Genomic DNA, 22114 nt, shown 5'->3' on the forward strand with positions numbered 1-22114 from the left:
TGCACATGTTGAGTCTGGTTGCCTTGTTCAGTTGTGTAATGACTTCCAGATGATGTCTTGTGACTGCTGACAATCTGCAGAGGGCAAGCTGGCCACATGGCTCTCCTTGATATTCAGGCTTTGCTTTGTGAGGAGAAAGGAAAAAAGAACTTCTTTTTTTTTTTTTTTTTTTTTGGGGGGGGGGAGGGTGATGTCTGAACAGATGGTTAGCAGAGGATTGAAGTAATAGGTAGTGAACTGGCAGAGTGAAAAACCAGGTAAGAGAAAATGTAAAGAAAATGTAAGCAGATTGCTCTCTCTCCCTCTACCTTCCCCTTCATTTATCCCCACTTGCTTAGTGAAGAATGCAAGGGAAATGGGAATGGAAAGCGGAAGGAAACTTTCCTTTTAGTTTTTAGGAAAGATGTGATACTTTCAATGCTAAGGTAGGTTAATAAGTTATTGTGTGAAAAATGTAAACAATTATTTGGGTTGCTGTAGAGAAGCAAGCAAAACAGGATGGTCCTATCCATGTGCTGGGATGGGAGAGTGTAACTCAACCCTCACCTTTCCCAAAGGAGAATTCAAGACTATCCGTTCCCTGAGGTTATAGTCAGTGCAGATCCCCAGCATTCTCCCAGAAGTGGTACCATGCAGTCACTCTGGAGTTAGAAATTTTGCATGGATCCATGTCTTTACTTCTTTTAAATAAAGTAAAACCTGTCTGTAATGAAGAAACCTTTTGGGGGCAAGTTGGCTTGTTTATGTCAGCAGTGTAAAGCAGAGGGGGAGTTTGGGTTTGAGTTCTGATTTTCCTGTAGTGAGAATGTTGCCATCTAGTACAAAACACATGAAGGGGCAGGAATGGCCTTCTCCATGGTTTTCTGAAGCCAGTTTAAAACTCCATTTCGTGCACTCGATAATCATCTGTAGCTTTTGAATCATTTGTGGAAAAACAACCGAACCTGTGATGGGGGATCTGCACCTAGCCTGTGGTTACTGCAGAGGTGGTACATGAAGGGAAGAAATTGGGAGGCCAGGAGGCTGCTTCCAGGCCTGAGGCTGGGCAGGTGGGTGGTCCTGTGCTATTTGCTTTGTAATCCTCCCTACACTTTATGTAGTCTTAAAGTATCGAGGCAGGTCTTTTTGCAATGTGTGCTCTGGGGCCTGCTGAGCCAACATCTCACCTACCGCCCGTTTACTTTAGAATCGGTATGCTTGCTTTGATACTGCATAATAAAACAACTGATAGAATTTCAGCTGTTATTTTTAAAAGGTAGATTGTTTACTGAAAGTAATTTTCCTCCTTCTGCCTGCTGTCTCCCACGTGTAGCTTGGAAGGACCCCCTGTGTCAGGCTTGACAGTTTTTACAGAAATCTGAAAGAAGCTCAGAACTCATGTGAAAGTATGGTAATTCTCTGAATTTAGGCAATTTAATCATCACAGAACTTGAAGGGTGACCTGTCTCTTTGAATGAAAAGTACTGCATACAACAAAGAAGGTTCAGGAAGCAAATTCTGGGAATGTCTGTTTCTCAGATGTGCCTTTTTATGCGGGGTGGTTTCCCCCTGCTCCCTGTCACCTCTGCAAATCTTTTATGCTTTTCACAGAGAGACAGAATTGTCAGTTGTTATAGGCAGAGCTGCTGGCACCTCCTGTCATTTCTCTTTGTGAGATCTATTTTCTGGGTTTTATTTCTTTGTCAAACTTCTGTTCATGCTGAGATTTTCCATACCCTTATATCCTCCCTGACATCCAACTTGAGAGCAGAATGTGGTATCTCTGTTAAAATCAGTATTTTCTATATACTATCTATGTTTAGCTGTAATTTTTTTTACATAAAAGGCAAGGTATCACTTGTCTCATTGCAGGCTCAAAATTCATTGTTGCACCAAGGCCTACAAAGAAACCATCTGTAAATACACTGAGAGCCTTATAGGCAGAGACACAAGCAGATGGAGCGTGTTCTTTGCCTACTTCTGCTATGTGTAAAATACTATCATTTCTCTAAGTGAGCTAGTACTTGGCCTTTATGGGATCTCCTAAAGAGAGAAAACTGGTTCTCCTGGTTTTGCAGTACCCACCCACTCCCAGCATGTCTAGAGGTTAGACTATGCTTCTTCCTGTTCAGGATGTACCAACGTGTTTGAGAGAAATTTAACAGTAGACCTTCTGTATCCACAGCTCCAAAGGGAATTTCCTGAGGAAGACGAGTTGTTCACACTGTACTTTTAGTCTTTTCCTGTTTCAGTGCAGTGGGAAAACGCTCTGCTGTCCTGTGTTCTGCCAATTTTGTATTTCTCTATTAGTCTTCATATATTTTTATTACTTCCCATATTTTTCCAAAGTTAGAGGATGTGAATTGGAAGTATACCACAAGATTTTAAATGGAAGAGTGAGCAAAGTATTTTAAGACAGTGATGCTCCAGATAAAACCTTTAATTCTTTGTTTCTATACATCAGAAGAGTTGCTCTACAGTATCAGAGCAGTTGACTATCTAGCGGTGAAGAGGCAAGTGATGGTGATGGAAATTTTCAGATGGATAAGATACAACATAACTGCATCCTTCTGAGAGCTCTGAAAGCAGTGGAGTGTCATTTGATAATAGATCCCTGAAAGCCCCTTGTTCTCTTGTGGCATGGGATTGTGATAAGATCAACACTTCTGAATCACCCAGCAGTTGCTGCAGACTCCTTCCCGTGCAGAGGGACTGAGACCATCTAGCAGTGCCACATGGTACAGCCCTGCTGCATTCACACATCTCAGTCCCAGAAGAACTACTGTTCTTGGCCTGCCTGCCAGTGGCATGACACCACAAAACACAGCTTTCCATTTGTGTGGTATGACAGTATCCTATTCTCTAGGCCAGCTATTTTCAGGAGGGAAGAACCTTGTGATTGAGTTATGGAATCATCTCTGACTAGCCAGTGGGTATTTTCAACTCCATCAAGTAAGAGTGGGCTGCATCTTTAAATGCCTGGCTTTGATTTCTTTGATGTTTGGATTTTAGTCCTTCCAGATCACTTTTGTGTAGTGTTTCTGTTTATGAAATAGCCAGTCCATTTGGACTCCTAAATTTTGGTCACCTCATCTCTGATGGCAGTAATTTCCTCAGGCAAATTTTGTGCTGTTTTGCAGTGATATTTTGAGGATTAGCACATTTCTTAGAACAAACCACAATTCCTGGAAGAAACAGGTAATAACTACGTATTTCAGTATATACTTCATTACTGAAAAACAGTCACTGAACCAGCACAGAATTTCATTCCCCTTTTCTGAGTATTTGCACTTTTTTATCAGATCACTTATTTTCCTCTCTTTGATCCTGGCCTTTTTAGTTCTTTCTAGAGTTCTTCGGGAACAATGCACTGGAGGGAAGCCATTGTTCTTCACGCAGAACTTGTTCTTTGGGTTTTTCCCCTGTCTGTCTGCAGGATGCAAAATTCCTTACCCTTCTGTAATCCAAAATCTTCTTACTGGGGCTGGATAAATCATCTTGACATGTAGTTGAGCAACTGAGATGTCATCTCCAAAGCTTGACTGTCTTTTCAAGATAACCTTTAAATGTATTGAAGCCATTCTTCAGTTTTTCAGAGCCCAACTTCACACATTAATGTAGTACATCTTCTATGACAGAAAAGATTAGAATAATTTTCATGGAATCATTTTCTGCTTTTGCTTTTCTCTTAGCATTAATAACAATTTCTACGTTTAGAAAATAGAATAGTGACAGGACAAGCAACATGTCAGCCTTGTTCACACCTAATTCTGCCCTCAGACTTTGCCCCAGGTGGATCAATGCCTGTCCATGCAGTTACTTTTATTTTTATATAAATCCTAAAAGACAAATCTCATCCTAGACCTTAAGTCAGGCAAAAATAACATTGAAGCCAGTGGGAGTTTTGCTCTACCTGACTAATAAAGTATTTGAGAAGGAACGTAATGCTTGTGAATTGGAGAGACTAATTTTGTAGGCTTCAGGTTCATTGTGCTGGCAGGTAATGTCTGGCAGTTGGGTCTTGATCTTCCAGCAGCCATTGCAGCTCTTCCAACCTTAAATTTTGTGTGAAAATGTGTGTTCACATTATGCATCCGCCCTGTCCACACATTAAAAAAAAAAAAAAAAGAAAAAAAAAAAAAGAAAAAGAAAAAATAATAACTTTTAGGGTGGAAGGCAAAAGATTAACTTTGGACTTTGTATTTCTGGGACTCAGTGGATCACTTCTCTAGAAGAGAACTACAGACCTGTGGGGTAGCACGTAAAAAACTACTCTGATATTGACTACCATTTTTTTTAGGCCCCTAATTCAAGTTTAAAGCCTTATTCTTCTGAGTTGCCAAGCATCCACATCTGGAATGCCCATATGAACACTGTGTTCAAGGTGTCTCTAGTCAGATACTTTAATTTAGAAAATATGGATAATAGAATCCAAAGCATATATTATGGCCCGTAGGTCTTTTTAAGCTCAGTTTTTGAGGACCAAAGAATAAAAGTGATGATACACTTTCATATGCAGCCTTGAATAATCTTTGTAAGTAATAGAAATAGCATTACCCCATTGGGGCTGCTTTCAGATGAGAAATGACATGACGTTATTTTAAAAGAACGCTATGTAGGTTAATTCTTGAAAGATATTTATGCAGCTTCTAAAATGGCAGATTTATGCTCTATTACAACTAAAAGGCCACCATAGGAGTTCACTGCTTCTCCTCAACTCTGTTTGACCAGGACTGATTCCAAGATTGGACTTTGCTGCTGTAAGAAGGAAGAAAAATTTATAAAATCAGAGAAAGAAGTGCTGACTCACTTTTCTTCAGTTAAGACTTCACAAGAAAAGTTTATTTTTAGCCTTTGCAAATTCCCCGGTGTCTGTTCTTCTGTGAGTATTTATACTTCTTTATTTTAATAGAGTATTTATATTTCTTTATTTTAATAACTCCCCTCAAGGCCAATATGAGCTAAGCATGTAAATCCCCAGAGAACTGATGAAAAAGGCAATCCCATTCACTTAAATGTAAAAATAAACCATTTGGCATGCAGAAAAGAAGCTCATAAATTATTATTTCTTTTTTTTTTTTTTCCCCTCTGTCATCTAGTACTTTCTTGGCCAGATTGAAGGCATACGCAGCTTCCTGTATGCATTTTTTTGCTTCTAAGTGTTGAATAAATTCATTAAATTAGAACGAAAAAATCTGCTAATTTGTTGCTTGCTTTCAATGGATTATCTAAAAGGCTGAAAGTATTTCTGTATTTGTTGCAGCCCTGTTTGCAGTTTATTGCAAGGGAAGTAACCTTAATCGGATTTTTAAGCTGAGGTTTTCCTTCCAAGAAAATCTCCAGGTCACAGGTTTTCCAATTACATGCAGAAGAAAGCAAGGAGACAAAGATAGTCTGGGGAGCTCTCTCTTTCAGCGGCAAAGTTTGCATTTCTTTTAATGTAGTTAAAATGTTTGACAGGAGAGAGTAGGGTTTAGTGATGTGAGGTGATTTCCAAATGAGTGTTAGCTTTTTACTGACCTACTTTTTACTAGTGGTATATTCTTGTCCATTACTTTTTGTCATTGAATAATGCTGATATATTAAGCTGTGTGCTTCAAGGGCATTGTAAAATTGCATGTAGGGGCAGGACTGAACTGTGAAAGTGCGAATTACTCCATCAGATCAAACCCAATTAAAAAGTGACAAGCACAGCAGGAGAAATTGAAAGCAAGGTTTATCTTTCATGTAACATAAGAAGTCACTATATCGGTTAGAAACAAAGTGAGTGTGAAACAGATTCTCCACCTCTTCTCATCGCTCTCCAAAACCTAATAATATCTGCTGGCTTTTATTATTGAAAAGAATAAGCCCCTGAGTTGTAATGGCTCATGTTGAAGGACGCTGTGACAATGGCAAGAGAAGGGGAAGTACGACACCTCTACACCTTGAAGCTATTTGCTGTCAAAGCATGCACTGGGCCTCAGGTCAGCGCATTTGGGGATTGATGGATAGGGAGTTTGGAAAAAGTGGTGGTCATTAAAGTCTGTCATTAAAGGAAGACTTGCAGTTTTGCAGACTCTCTGCAGTTCCACAGGAAGTGTAGGAATAAGACCATGGTAAGGAAACTGAACTTCTAAGGCCTATAGTTGTTACAGAACTGCTACAAGCTAGGGGAAGTAGTCTCCAGTGCCATTAGAAATCCTTATAGAACCTTTTGCATAACATCTATCAGCACTCTTCTAATTGTCAGTTGGATCTGTGAATATATAAGCTAATGCAGGTGTCTGTGTACAATGTATAATATTGCAGAATCCTACTTCCAGAGTACTGGGGTTGTGGTGAGTTTGGGTTTTTTGTTTGTTTCAGGTTTGGGGGATTTTTTGATTTTTTTTGTTTGCTAATCCAATAAACTCATAAAATAAACACAACAACAAAACAACCAAAAAGTAAATCAACTAGGCAAAATACTTGCTACTGGGATGCAGAGCTGCTTCAGTGATGTGTGACTGCTGCATGACAAGGTGAACACCACCTTCGGCAGATAGTCAATATTACATTGACCCTCATACCTGCTGCTAATGGTATGACCTCAGTGAACTCCTGTGTGTGTGTGTGTGTGTGTGTGTGTGTGTGTGTGTGTGTGTGAACTAAACTTTAGCACAGACGATTTGATTAATGCTGAGTTTTCAGGTTCAGCTTTGGTGTGTGTGACATTCTCCTTTTTCAAGAAAAAAGCCCCAATAAACAAACACAAAAGGGAAAAGTGAGAAATACGTGAAGCACTTGATACATGTAAGCTGTGCTCAATGGCATTGTATTGTGGGGAAGATAGGAGAGATGAGTGCGTAAATTCACAGGGTACCTGATCCATGTCACAAGTTTTGCCCATAAAAACAGTGATGCTCCATTGGATACATTTTCGTATAAAATACATATTTAATTGATGTACAATAATTTAAGACTTTAAAAGAGATCGTCTGATTTATAGTCCTACTAAACTTGAAGTTGGCAAGCAGCTGTTAGGGAGGGGGGAAAAAAGTTATCATAATGTGAAAATGGTTATTATCTCAAAGCCTCCATTTTCCTGGAGGATGTTTACCTTTTCCCCATTTGTACCATTAATAAATACCAATGGTCATCCAGAAGAATGGCCTTATTATTGTGTGTTATGATCTATTGGAGTTTCTTCTGGGTGAAGAAGTTGTAGGGACTCATACAGACAATATCTAGATCTGAGCAAATACACAAAAAATAAATTAAATTAAAAATTAAATTACAAACAAATACACAAAACCCCCCAAAATACCAGACCACTAAAAAATTCAACCCTAATTTCATAATGGTCTTGAGTGGTATTTCTTTCCATTCTATACCTTTTTGGTTTTATCAGAAAAAGTTTGATAACATATGAAGATTCATAACATTTTAAAGGACTATTATGAATTTATTAGGCTTGGTGCCTTCTTCTGAAGCTAAAGAGGAGGACCTAGCTGCGTGGGTGCTGTTTCTTTTTTTGTGGAGATGATTTTTTTTTTTTTTTTTTGTTAAGAGGAAACTTCTAGCACCTATGCCTTTGTTAGTCTTACCATTTTTCTGGGTCAACCAAGAGGTTAATGCGTTCATTACTAGATATATTATTGTAATACAGATACAATAGACTTTCAAGAAAAAAGGGAGAAGACACCCACACTGTAATTTGAATGTGAAAAAGAATAATGGAATTCTTATTCCTAACTGATATATGTAAAATATATGGGTAAGAGTTGAGTTGGTTAAAAAAAAAAGCCTCCACAAAACTCATTACCTAACTTTGACCTTTATTTTGTAGTGTCCAATGTAAAAGAAAATGCTGAGAAGTACATGGAGATTCTAGAGGATAAACTACATAGGTAAGGATGATCTAATGGAAAACTTTGAAATCTTAAAAATGCTTGTTAATGCAGCATTGATATGCATAAAGTGTTGGGGAATTTGCATTAGAATACTACCAAAAATAGTTCAAAGTAGGAAATTCCAGATGTGTTAAGACCTCTGTTCATGATCATGTTCAGCAGCTTTGCTGCTAGCCTGGCAATGGGTGCAGGTAAAAGAAAGAATCACTGTTCTCCAGTGTACAGGACTGCCCTGGGACAGCGGTGGTACAGCCAGAGAATGGGCACCATGCGTGGGGTTATTGTGTCTCATTCCAACTGGACCTGCAGGTCCTGTAACCAGAGGTGTGACCACATAAGCACCCAGAAACCCCAAAGTTTTAGGGATGTGACAGCTGGTTGAAAAATCACCCCTTTGTTACTATGCAAAACCCAATTCTGAGCAGGGCCAATAAGTCCCTAACCAGAACTCTGGGCATCTTGAACAAGTAAAGACACTCTGTCTGACAGTTTTGAAAAAATGCCAATTTGGGGTATTGTAGAAAGCAAATAGAAACCAAGACAACAATAGGGATATTTTAAGAACTGCATCCCAATACAGAATTTACATATTTTTATGGCTTTGGGGTTTTTAAAAAATGAATGCTAACATTTATATTTCCTTCTCTTGCTGTGTGAAGGGGGCTCTACGTGACCCCCTCCAACTTAAGGTTCTTCCTTGAAATACAATTAGCAAATATTACAGTGCTGTTCTAATGGAATTTTCTGTGTTGGTAAACTTTGTCAACAACTTTATAAACTTTATAAACTTTATAAACAACTATATTTGTATTGAAAAAGGCTTTCATACGTAGTCATTGGAGTTTGAGACTTAATAAAATGCAACTCACCAAATTAGCACCACTTCCATTTCCACTGCTAAGTGGGTATAATTAATAAGTTGTTGCCCTCACTGTTTTTTTTCTTAAAAGAGAGGGTTATATATATATTTATTTTTTTTTGCTCACTCATACTTTTGAATATAGAAGTATTTATTTGGCTCAACTCTTAAACTTGAAAGTAATTCAGAACAGAACAAAAAATGATGGAGGATCAAGCTGTGTGTCTGTGGACTGCCTGAATAAGATTTATACTCCATATACTCCAATCCATAAGTTTAAGGCAAGTCTTAAGGACTTTAGGTGCATTGTCTTTTGGAAAACAATATTCTTTATTTAGTTTGGACAATACTCTCAGGTACATGGTGTAACTCTTGGGGATGGTCCTGTGCAGGCCTAAGGGGTGGACTTGATGAACATTGTGGGTCCCTTCCAATTCAGTAAATTCTGTGAAATCTTTTGATGCTTCTAGGCTGTATGGATTTAATTGACATATCAGGCTCCCAGGAGGAAGTAAATTTCTATTTAAGTGTTAAATACTTGGACAATCTGTATATTTTTTTTCTCTTTCTAGGGGCTTATCAGGTAGAATTTGCAGTTGTGTGTTTTTTTAGCTTTAGTTATGTTGTGTATATATATATTTATATATATATATATATACAGTTGTATATTTTTGAGTTGTCTATTTTGACTTTTCTGCATCAGTTTCTTAAATTGCAGCACCTTTTTTTGTGTCTTGAAAGGTATTGATAATGAGCTTGCACCATGCTTTTTTCTTCTCTTCTTTTTGTGGGAGAAATTTACATGCTGAACTACTGGTATTCATCCTGCTTCTGTGGCGAGTATCATTTCAGGGAAAGGATTAAAAGCTAAACCCTCTTTTTGGCACTGCTTTACATTTTGGAGGCATTTTTTAATGCATCCAAACAGTGGTTTAAAACAGTAGTTGATCTAGTCTTAGCAAATTTAAGAGCTGGCGAGTATTGTAATGTATTTTGTTGCTTTTGTAGGGAAGGTTTGACTTTCTCTGTACCGTGTAGACCTGGGCTTGTTTTAGTCCAAGTTCTCTATTGCAGCTGTGCTACAGGCTTCAAAGTTTTGCTGTTGAGGTAAATGTTCTTTCCAGACTATTCTGAGGATGCAAATGTATCTATACTGCTGCACTGAACATGCTCTTCAGAGCTTGCCACCAGCTTCTCTAACAGACTACTGGGTTGTTGCCAAGATTCTCCTTCCAAATTTAAGAATAAAAAAAAGAAAAAAAAGCAACTAATGAACCCCCCCCCCCAAACCAACAACAACAACAAAACAACCAACCAAACACTTCCCCCGCCCCTAGCAAAACCCCTCTAAAACTTAGCAAATAAACCCAACAAAATACTCCCCCAAAAAGCTCAACACAGTGCTGGCCAAGGTTCCAGATGGTGAAGATTCAGTTCTGAACGTGTTTTTCAATATGTGCAAATGGTATTAGTCTAAAAATAGTTCATCTTAAGTAATTAAGGGCTACAAATTTATTTTAATATTGGTGGAAAGAGAAAATCTGTAATGTTTTTATCACAAAGAAGTCTCTAAGATACTATGTCTTGAAAAATAAATATATTTATGCTAATAAGGTGATTTAGATATTTGTTTTTTAAGGGTTTCTGGGTCTTTAAGTAATTAACTACACCTGCTTTATAGCTTGAATTAAAAAAAACCCAAAAACTAAACAAGAGCCCAAGAGGCTTCCCCACCCCTTGTCTCCCCCCACTCTCATTTAGAGAAGTAACTTGAGGGTCTTTATCTTTTTCTGGCCTCTCTATATCTGCTCAGATTACTCCTTCATATATATCGTAAACTAAAGAAAGAGTCCCTAAGGAAAGTTTAAGGTATAAGTTTTAAGTTTGCATTTTAGACATCGGTAGAATTTGCATCTGGCTCGTGGATGCACCTTTGGGGATGCTCTTGAAACCAAAAGAGGATCAAGTCTGGGTAGCATGAATTCAAATAAGCCTCTAAAGCTTTTCTCCAGATGAGACATATCATTTTGCTAGGTAATGTTTCAAATAGAAACAGCCTGGATTCAGAACCCTTCAATTTAAAATAGAGCTTCAGAGTAAAGTAGAACTCTTAGAAATGTAATTTTTCACCACATTTGCAACAGAAGAAAATTAGTGAAGAAAACTCAGACCAAAACAGCTTTAATGAAGATTTGAGTTTAAAAAAAATCAATTTTATCAGTTAATTCCCCCCACCACCTCTTTTCTCTTTTGTTTATTTTGGTTGGGGGGTTGTTTTTTCGTTTGTTTTTTTTTTTTTTTTTTTTTTTTTTTTTTTTTTTTTTTTTTTTTTTGGTTGGTTGGTTTTTAAAACAAAGGCAATACTTTTGACTGCAGCCTACAAAGTGCATGTTATCAAATAGCTTAATAGAATATGTTTGATCAGGAGTACTACTCTTCTGATAGCCTTGCACCTAAAGGAAAAAAAAGGGAAAATATGCGTTGACAAAAAACCCCCGAAACATATTCAGTATCTAATAGTTTTGCCCCAAAGAAGGCAAAATCCCCACTAAGTACAGAGGTTACTTGACATTGTTTTTTCGTTTTAAAATACAGGTTATATTCTGAGCAGTGAATTGACTGTTGTTGAGGACAGTATCCTTGATGAAAAAAATAAATAAATAGTATGTTTTGTAATTAATGCTGCTGGCTGTCTCTTTCCCAGTCACTAATATATATCAAGCCACTCCTCATATTTATACATTAAATCACTAGCTGCTCTTTTGAGAATGTAAATACCATTGCCATCACTTCCAAGGTAGACCTTGCAAATCATTGACCTTTTGTTAGTAAACTGGAGATGTGCAAAAGTAGTCAGAATTAGGGTAATGAAAGTGTGTTCAGCAGAGACACCTGTCTGTATGAATATCTGAAGGGCAAGAAGTTTTGCTTAGATAACTTCAGCCCATCACTTGAGCTATTTAAGAGGGATCGTACAGGAGAAGTCTACCGTAGTAGTCTGATCTAGCTCATAAAAATTCAGTGGAGTATCTTCTTGTGGGACCCTTTTTCTGTCACAGAAAGTGTATTTTTTTTATCTTGCTTCTTTCCACACCAAGTGAAGGCTCTGCTGGTGCTTTATATCATTACCATGAGTAAAGTGAGCTTCAACCGTCCAACTCTTTCAGGAACCATGAAGTTCTGCCATAAGTGAGGTTAAGTCATGTAAATGATTGCGAGTCGTGAATTGTGCCTAGGAAAGAGTGCTATAAAGCTGTAAAAGGAGATTTGGGTTGGGATTATGTGATTAAATGCTGTCTCCTAAATCAAAACTTAGATAAAAGTGGTCAGATATTGAAAAACGTGTGGGGTACCAATAAACACCTTTTAAATCAATGCAGATATGTTTGTTTAGATGTTGGAATCCAAGTCCAGACTTGGGGTTTCAAAGTATTCATTTGTTTTTGAAGATACAAATAAAATTGCCTGCCTTTTAAATGAAGAAAAAACCTTTGATATGTATTTCTGCATGAAAAGTCATCATCTTCGGAGTTATTTGCTAGCTCTTATGTATCTCAATGTAGGTCATGTGACACGAGCCATTGTGCATCTGTCACATATTACGTGCGCCCTGTATCTCATTAAATCTCTGTCCTAGCTTTAGTTTGATTCCCTTCCATTGCAGAGGGGGTTGTGAGAATGTGTGTGCATAGAAAGATTGATCTGTGTAAGAACTGTGTGCAATAGCTCGAGAAATGAAAACAAATGTGTAGAACAAGATAAAAATTTTTAAAAATCTCTCAGACCCTTGCCCTTGCAGAAGCTGGTAAATGTTCTACAGTAAATGTGGTTATCTTATAAAGTGCTGTGCAAAAACAGGAATTCAGTTACATTGCTGAAACATACACTAAAATGACTGGTTGTTTCAGCTCAGTCTTGCCTTTGGAGACACTGCTGTGCTCTTCTTGTAATAGTAGAGAGAAAGAAGTCTTAGATTTTTCTATACTGAAGACAACTAAGGTTAAATTAATGGCGCAAATGAGCTTAATGAGATTTAGGTTGAAATAACAATGCTTTTATTTTCAAGTGTCCACCTGCTATATATCCACAGAAACATATTTGGAATTCAATGCCTCTGTGAAATTTATTAGAAACTGATAATCTGTGAAAGATTGCCCTCTTAAGCAGATGGAATAAACATGGTGAAATTGTTAGAAGAGAGTGTCACCTGAAGATATTTTTTTTGTATGCTGTAAATTATTTGATATTTGCCCTAAGAACTGGTTTTATTTGGCATACCAAATATTTCCTGAGTGACATTGTATGCTAACATGAAACATTATACCTGACCCATGGCCTAAGCAATTATTGTTAAATATGATATATTGTGAAGGAGCATCTGATAACTGAAAATACATCTTGGGGGAAAAACACAGAGAACAAATAGAACATCAGGAGAGACCAAAGATCTTGGGACTATCGTCTGTCCTTCTACAGGTACTCAGAATGCAAGAGCAAGACCTGTCATGGAGAACTGCACCCTGAGGCAGAAGAAACCCCAGAAGGAGCTGACTTCTTTGTTAATTAAGCAATTAGGGATTTAAACCTTTCTCAAGACTGCAATGATTTTCTGCAGTGAGGTGAGGTCCCTGCATCCAGCTGGAGCTTGTTAGCCTCCTGCACCCACTCAGAGTTCTGTTTGAAGTCTGACACTGTGCTGTTGAAGAGCAGCCTGGGGTAGCCGAGCCTACAAGCACAAGCTTGCAAATACTGAGCATTTTCATGACAAAGCCCCTTTTTGGCCATCTACAGACACTTATCTTCTGTAAGGGTAAGATTTCATCTTGAGCTGTTAGTGCCCTGTATGTCATGTTATAGAAACCCTGATGCCTGTCATAGGAGAACTGCTAAGGCTGCTGAGTAAGACTTTCTGAAAGCTTTTGCCTCTTGTACATGCAGCAGCGCAGGTGTGCTTGGGAGTGCCAGATGGCCCTTGGCAATTTTGTGTAACCCATGACCCACCTCAGTTTCACTGAGGGCTGTTTCAGCTGCTGGTAAGACCTCAGGAGTGCACAGACAGGACTGAAATGCCATCTTTGCCTGCCTCTCCCCAAGACTGTGTGTTTTCTATTGTGCTTCCAAGGGACCGTAAGCCCCATCCCTGGCTGGATAATGATCTGATTTTATTTTGCTTACCAGCAGTTCTGCCGGTGGCGTGTTAAATGCAGGTTAGACAAAATACTAGTGACTCACTTAGTCCCTTTCTTCTTCCCAGCTGGTCTTAAGTCATACACAGCTGTGAGAACATTAGCTCTGAAATTGTGAGCAGCAGACACTTTATATGCATTGATGCATTCCTTTATATCTCATGGCCCACATGGTGATGATTTCTAAATCCCTTATCATAACTGCCTCAGGTTGGAAACAATTTTTTTATACCAGCTGATGTAAAGATGACATTTCTTGAGCTGAGGGAATTTAATGTGATTGTACTGTTCTCTGGGCCTCAAAAGATTATGCTGTGACTTCCATTCATCACAAAAACAGGGCTTTTAAGTGCCTTTTCCTAATTCCCAGATAGGAATCATGAAATTATTTTGGAGGAATAATATCATTCCAAAATAACTGGTGACAATTACACAAAGGTATTTTACTGAGCTATTTTCTGTGCTATTCTGCAAGAAAGAGGAAACAGATAAGTGTAGTAAGATGCAATACTGCAATGACTGTACATTATTGAATGATAAAGCACCTGGTAGCTTTGCAAATGTGTGAAAACCTTTCTTCTTTAATTGACTGTTTTTCACTCTTTGTGTTGGCTTCTCTCTTTTTTTTTTTTTTTTTTTTTTTTTTTTTTTTTTTTTTTTTTTTTTTTTTTTTTTTTTTTTTTTTTTTTTTTTTTTTTTTTTTTTTTTTTTTTTTTTTTTTTTTTTTTTGGGTGCCTTTTCTCTGAGTCATGGATACACAGTATGGAAAAGGACATGGAATCTTACTCTGATAGTTGTGTTCATCTTCATGGTTCGTTGTTCACTGAGGTGTGAAGATGACTGTGTGTGGTTAGGACAACGTGCATCTACTGAAGAAGCAGAAATAGAGCCGTGTTCTACCTGTCTGTTCTACCTGAGCTCATCTCTAAGTTTGTATTTTTAAGGGTTTCAGTCAAATGTTATTTGATTAATTCAGAAGAAATGTGGCTGCAACCTGGCTGCTCAGACTGCTAGGGCATGCATGCATTCTCTATCAGAAACAAGGTGTTCTCGTGCAGGCAGTGTTTTTAGTGCATTTGAAGATGTCATCTTCACTGAGATCTGTCCCATCAGACAAGACATCTGGTGTTCTGAGAGTCCCATGCCCTAAGAGGATGAGTCAGGATTAAATGCCACAATATCACATTCCAGTTTATATGAAAATAAACAGTCTTAAAAGCTATTCTCTTATTATTTATTCTTTTAGCTTACATACCACATATCTCAAGTCTCCTTTATATACTAAGTTTCAGAAATTTTTTTGTGTTCTAAGCTGGCTAGGAATGCTTAATAGGGACACTGCACACTGAAAGGACAATATTTCACACTGCTGATGGTCTTAGTTGTCTTAGAGCACATAGAAAAAACTATGTCTCCTTGCAGATGCATAACTCTTTCTCTACTGTTCCTGTCTGTATGGGATATTTATGTTTTATAATGTAACATCGATTATATAGGGGTAGTTTCCCAAAATGTGTTGTTTGCTCATGACTTTGAGCTGTTATTTATGAATGGTCCTTATCTCCCTGGAAAAATGCCCTTGGATGGCAGTGAAATCATTTGTGTTGCCTGCCCTTGCAAGAAAGCACTGCAGGACTAGGCCTGGTGTGATTCACTTAAGTACTGAAAATTGGAAACATAGTTAGAAGCTTTTGCTGCTGAAAGTGAATATGGTACATAACTTGCCAGATTTGTAAATTTGGAAGAAATCTTCGTGCACTTCTCTGACATCTGAAGGCATTCTTCTTAAACCGCGGTTTGCTGTTCTTTAGAGTAAAAAAAACCAAAAACATAATAAGTGGTTTTATCATACTGATTGGGTACTCAAAAAGCTTTCAAACACCAGCACCACCAAATAACTTGTTGGGTTTCGGTAACGTTGAAAAAAACAGTGCAGTGTCACCAAACCCTCATGGGAATGATCAAACACTTTACTTTGGAGAATCAGTCCTCCTTGTTGTGAGGACATTTGCATTGTTTCAGTAACCTTATTTTTCAGTCTATGTGAGAGATGATGTTATGAAAATAGGATTATTTTTTTCTTAGAGGCTCATGTTTTCCTGATACTCTTTTCCAGCCTGAAAACAGCAACTCCACCTTGCTGTGGAAAGGTTATGGTACTATGAATTGAAGGATTATCACTTCAGCCATGTAACTGGTAACAAGAACATAGGAACTTGTGAATAAAAGCATTTTAAAGAGATTTCTGTGGAGGAGGGGAAATTTTGGCAAGATTCCATTGATCTGTTGGTATTGTAGTAAGGGAAGGTAACTTGTCCCAAATACTCGTGAATAAAAGGAGCTGTGAATAATGAAAAGCAAACTGCTAAGTGTGTGAGTTATTAAATTACAGGTGATTTTTTTGGTTGCTGTATTGACCCAGACTTATTTGAGAGATACATCCCTTTTTTTTAATAGTTCTGAAAACTTCATTTTCACAGTGATGAATTCAGTTAACAGAGAAGAAAAACTTAAGACTTCTTTCTTGCTCTGTTTTCCCCCTCTGCTTTAAATGTTTGTGTGCCTTCTCATTTGCTGTTCATTAATTACTTTGTCTTGAAGTCAGCAATATGAGAAAAGGAGCTTTCTGATTCTCTTCCTGCTCTTCCCTTTATTGTGTCTCCTCTGTCTCCCTTCATTGGACTTGTCTCATTTCTGTTTTGTGTGTTTTATTCTAACCTTTGTGGTTTTTTTCCAACTTTATAGGACACCTCTTTTTGCATATCTCCTTTGTGTATCATGGAGATAGGGGATGTTGGATAGTAGAAATACAATAAAATATTTGATTGGCAGAAAACCTGTTCTCACCTTTAGAAAACATCAGGTTACTTTTCAAACCACAGTGCAAATTCTCATTAAATATTCTTATTGTCTTCACGGTCACTTACTTGGAAATGTTTGCAGTGTCCTGACAGAGTAGTGTCTTAGAAGCTTTTAGTAAATGTAAATAATGTCAGAAGAAATTTGATGGTATTGCTTTACAGAAATGGATTAGCCTAGATTGAGTCTAGAGGAGAACTATTCCTTTTGTTTCTGGTTGTGGAAAGTGTATCTAATGCCCACAGGAGGTAGAAAAGAAAATCATCTCTAGAAGTGCAGGAGATTAGAGTTTGTAGTCATGTTTCTACAGCGTAATGTGCATTTTATATTCAGTGTTATCTGGTGCCATGTACTAGATCCTTTGGTGCATGTGGAGATCCTTTGATAAATTTATGTCTCATGCCAGGATAGAACTCTTGATTCCCAGCCTGTAACTTGTATTTTCAGCACTGGCCGAACTAATATTTATACCCATGAAATGTACATTGCACAAGCAGTAAAAATGGAGGAGGGCAAAGAATGCAATCTGCTTCTTCCACCAAGTGAGAAAATACTCTAAAAAAATCCATTAAAATGAAACAAAAACCAACCAAAAGAAAAAAAAGTTCTGCTGCTTTCCTTTGTGGCCTCCACAATATAACAGCATTGATCAAACACACCATGTCTTTTGTGGCAGTGGCAAAAATGTTGAGAATCTGCAGTGATAAAATGAATTCTTGATACAAAGGAAGGAGAAATTTGTTTAAATTCTTGGGGGAACATCCACTGGTTTAAAGTGTAGAGGGAGATTTTTGCAGAAAGGGAGGATGAGATAGGAAGGCTTTTTGGTCCAACAGTAGTGTGGGAAACATAGTGGAGGAGGGGACAATGCAAAATTTACTTTTACACTTTAAGTCCTTGTACTGCACCAATGTGTATGTGGTATATTTTGTGCACTGTACATTTTTTAATGACTGTTTGGCTTATATATGGGATAGTAAGAAGTGAAGAAGGGCGTAAGAATTACAAACTTAGAAATTGCTATTGTTAGGGGTTTTTTTGTCTTTCCCTTTTTTTGGCTTTTTGCCTGTTTGGAGGTGCTGGGTCACAAATACTGATTTTTAATTGGGAGGTAAGGGAACTGTGGCACATGAGTGTACAGTTTTATGAAAAGTAACAGAAAGCTCTGTTCTTTTTAGCTATTGTCAGCATTGAAACTAGATCATTTTAGAGGGGAAAAAAGAAAAAAAAAAAAAAAGGTCAGGTTGGAGGCCACTTTCCAGTGCCTCAGAGCTTTAGAAAAAGCAAAGCACATGGTTGAACAGCTTTTACTTACTCTCTGTCCATATTAATTCAGATTTCATCCAGGGCTTTTTCCAAGTTACTGAATTAACTTCAGTAGTTAGTGTGCAGCATTGTCAAAGAAAAGGTGACAGAGGATTTTGCTGCTTATTCAGGGAAAAGCTTGCCCACCCCCCCTCCTTCCCTCCAGGCTCTTTGTCTTCCATTCATTTTATTCTTAGCATAGCAAAAATCATCAGAGGAGAAGGCTGAGCCTTCTAAAAACATTAAGTACTGCCCTTGTTTAAAAAGGAAACGTGATGAAAGTTCACAGCCTCTGCAGCTGGCTAGTAGTTGTGTGTTTTGTTAGGATTTTGTTTTTTTTCTGTATGTCTTTTTCTTACACTGCATTGTTCTGGTGCTGGTCAGTCATGCCTGTAAAGCTATGGAGTGCAACATGGCTGGAATTAATTCATGTCACAGCCTTGTGATGTAACCCCAGCCAGTCACCAAGCCCCACACAGCCACTCGCTCACTTCCCCACCAGTGGGATTGGGGAGAAAATCGGAAGGGTAAAAGTGAGAAAACTCATGGTTTGAGATAGGAGACAGTTTAATAGGGAAAGTAAAAGCTGTGTATGCAAGCAGAGCAAAACAAGGAGTTAATTCACTGCTTCCCATGAGCAGGCAGGTGTTCAGGAGTGTAAGAGCATAGCGTCAGGTGAGAGGCAGTCTAAAAACTGGGGACTGAGAAGCTGATGAAAACATATCCACTTACACAGCAGACTGTTTCCAGTAATTTCATGGGACTTTTCCCAGTCTTACCGAGAAAAATGACTGTAAACTTTTCAAAGTACTTCTCTTTGCCCTTCAGCATCACCTGTGCCTTGCCCAGCTCTGCCCTGCCGTTGGCTTCTCTGTAAGCTGATTTCATGCAAACCTCAATCTGTCTTATCTGTGAAGATGTGTGAGGGGAGGGAGAGATGCGCAAAACTGTTTGCCATTTCTGATCCACGGTATTAAGCTTCTGTTCTCTTACCAGGTCCTCTTGGTGGTTGCTTGTAGGTGAATATGTGTAGTGAGAAAGAGCTGCTCCCTTCTGAACTTGGCAAGAAAATTATGTGTATTTTTCTACTGCTACTGAATGTGTCCCCGAAGACAAGATTCAAACTCAATTTGTGTATTTTTCAGAGGCTTTGTCATCTCTCTTGAGCAGGATTGCCATCAACAGTAGTAATGGGCATAGAGCAATCAAGGGAGATGAAGATGGATGCCTGACAATCACCTGCCTGCTGTCCAGCAGTGCTGCTAAATTCTTCTGTCCTGTCTTTGAATAATACTTTGCACAAAGCCCTGGCTGACCAATTAGATAGAAACATCATGATCATTAAAGAAGTAGAAAAGAAATAAAGTATTGCCATCTGCATAGCATGATGTAGGATGAAGATGAAGGATGGCCTTATCTTCCATGCTACTGGGACAGTCTTTCCTCCTAGCATTTGTAAACTCTCATTACTTAATGTATTTACTGCTGGGAGTGTACTGTGCCAGTCTGGGTAGACACACAGGACCCAGCAATTTTAAATACGCTGTCTGCAGCCATGCAGGATTCAGTGTAGCCAACAGGTCCAACCAGGCAAGATCTGTAGACCTTGCCCTTCCTTCCTTGCTCTTTTTGATCCACAACAGGATTTGGCTCCTGAACTTAGAGGACCCTGCATGACTACAGCAGAGGTGCCCTTGGATATTTCAGACGAACTCTGTAAGCACAGTATTGACATCAGTATTTGGCCAACACTCTCATTTTTCCAGGTGTGTCTTCCTGGTTAAAAAAGTTGAATTTCAAAGTACATTCTCACATGATGACAATATATCTGTCCCAACTGTATCTCTTCTAAAAGGGCAATTTTTTGCCCTGTTGTTTTTAATTGTTATGTATGCTTAATTTCTGTTCAGTCAGTAGTACAAAGAGAGATTCACATTCCCAAATTCACTTGACACTGAAAGTCTAAATCTCTCATCATCTCAGAGAGAGAAAAATATATTAGAAACTGTTTAATTTTATATCATAAAACAGAGGCGAATAGAAATAATAGGGGAATTGTAAATTCCTTCGCTGTGCTTCCTAACACTTGTGGCCAGAGACTGTAATAAGCAATAAGAGATCAGGCTCATTATTCTAATTGCTTTGCAATATCGTGTTCTTCTCTTGGTATAAATAGCCTTTGCTGCTATTGCAGTAGTGTGCATGTGTGGCAGCTGAGAATGTGACCTCAGTGCAAATGCTGTGCTTTCTTCCTGTGGCATTCCTTTGGAAACAAATTATTTTCTTGGGTTGGAACTGGTTTTGACTTTGAAAGACACTGAATTACTTCAGTTTCAGAAGAATTCACTAGAAGTTGAATCCTTTGTGGAGTTCAAACTTCAGAAAGTATTGAGAAAAAGTATCGAGAAAGTGTAGCAGCTCAGCTGAACAGAGCTTAGATGAATATGTAGATCCTGAGATGCATGTTTTCCAAAACTGTGGCCCAATTCATGCCTCTCCTTTAAATCTGATTTGGGATAAAATAGTGCAGAAAAAAAAAATCTAATTTCAGAGCTATTTCGATCCAGCCAAAATTAGTGACTATGTGGAGCTTTTCTGTTATTGCAGGAGCCAAAGGCAAGCAGGATGCAGACTGAGTTACCAGAGTTAGTACCAAATTTGAAGGTGCTTTATCAGATTATGAACGAGGTGGGGGACAAACTAGGGTTGACAAGCTGGCTTTTTGTGGACTGCTTAATAAGAGGAATTCCCAGGTAGCTTTCTCCTCATCTATCAAAGTTAAGTTTTTTACTCTTAGAATAGATTATTTGTCATAAATGTTTCACTGCAGTTAGGGGCAGAGGACCATTCCTTTTGTTAAAGAGAAATAAATAGCCCTGAAAGCAGGTAGTAAATTTTATATTATAGATTAAGTAGTATAGTAAAAATCAACTGTACAGTAAATACAGGGACAAAATTGAATAGTAAATTCTCACTACAAGATGCCTTCCTTCTTCCCTTGTAAATTACTGCATTTCCTGTGTTTGACATGTTGATCCCATTCTTGTATCCACCCTGTGTTAAGAATCAAAGTGAAAACCATCAGCTGCAGCAGTCTATCATTTTGTGTTTCCAGTGGAGATAATTTAAGTATAACACAATGACATTGAATATTGTTAGAAAGATGACAGGCCATGATTAAAGTTCCAGGTAAAATAAATGGCTTGAGGACTGAAGAGAAAACAACAAAAATATTGTTCGGTATTGTGTGGTATCTTGTTTTTTTAATAACACTAATCAAATGTTGGTTTTTGCTAGAAAAATTGTTCTTCCTCTTTGTGTTGAACAGGCCTTTCAGGAAAGAAAAAGCAGACATAAAATATGTACATTTCATGTAAAATACAAGGTGGTAGTTCTGTCCTTAAGATGTTGTATAAGGGGTTTTTTAGGGGCAAGAGAAAGATGTCATAATTCTTAGCAGACTGCTTTTAGGTTTCAGTTTGGATGCTGATCTTTCAGTATGGTGGATGCAGTAAGTAATGTTATACTGAGTGGAAAAAATGTGGATAATGAGTGTAGCTGATAAACTTAATTTTTTAAAAAAACGTTTGGCAGAAAATACTGTCAGATATTTATGCTTTTCTGTTTACTGAGATCACTGTGAGGGGCCATGTATTTTTACATTAAAGATTTCTTATTTGTTATTATTAGCATCTTTCTGTGAAAAATTCTGAATGTCTTGAGGGGAATTAATCTTTTAAAACATATAAAGGCCGTTCAGATTCACATAATCACATAATGTGCTGAGTTGGAAGGGTTAATAGCTCTTGCCAGGTCTGAGAAAATTCCTTAGGAATCCTAGAATCCATCATAATAGAATGTGTTTACCCTTTTTTTCTTAATTATACAATTTATAGAGTTGGTGGTGTAGCCTCATTATGCATATGTATAAAATGTCTTTAAAGACGCTACCTGGAGCTTCCACAAGGAATAAAATGGCAGTGTTACCTGCTGGGCAACAGAACAGAAATGGGGAGAAAATAAAGGCAGTGAAGAAAAGGGTTAAGCTTTCA

At 37.9% G+C, this 22114-nt stretch overlaps 1 protein-coding gene across 1 annotated transcript in view; it reads left to right on the plus strand.

The window, feature by feature from the left end:
• Window positions 1-7791: 7791 nt before the first annotated feature.
• LOC114067869 (disrupted in schizophrenia 1 protein-like) overlaps window positions 7792-22114 on the plus strand; it is a 42296-nt gene continuing 27973 nt past the window's right edge. Inside the window, exon 1 of the mRNA XM_027903577.1 lies at window positions 7792-7850. Within this exon, the coding sequence (XP_027759378.1) occupies window positions 7822-7850 (29 nt within the window). The 5' untranslated portion in view covers window positions 7792-7821. The remainder of the gene's footprint in view (window positions 7851-22114) is intronic.

This window comes from Empidonax traillii, unplaced genomic scaffold (assembly GCF_003031625.1).
Source record: "Empidonax traillii isolate 1590-97213 ecotype Southwest subspecies unplaced genomic scaffold, ASM303162v1 scaffold983:size218742, whole genome shotgun sequence".
Lineage (NCBI taxonomy): Eukaryota > Metazoa > Chordata > Aves > Passeriformes > Tyrannidae > Empidonax > Empidonax traillii.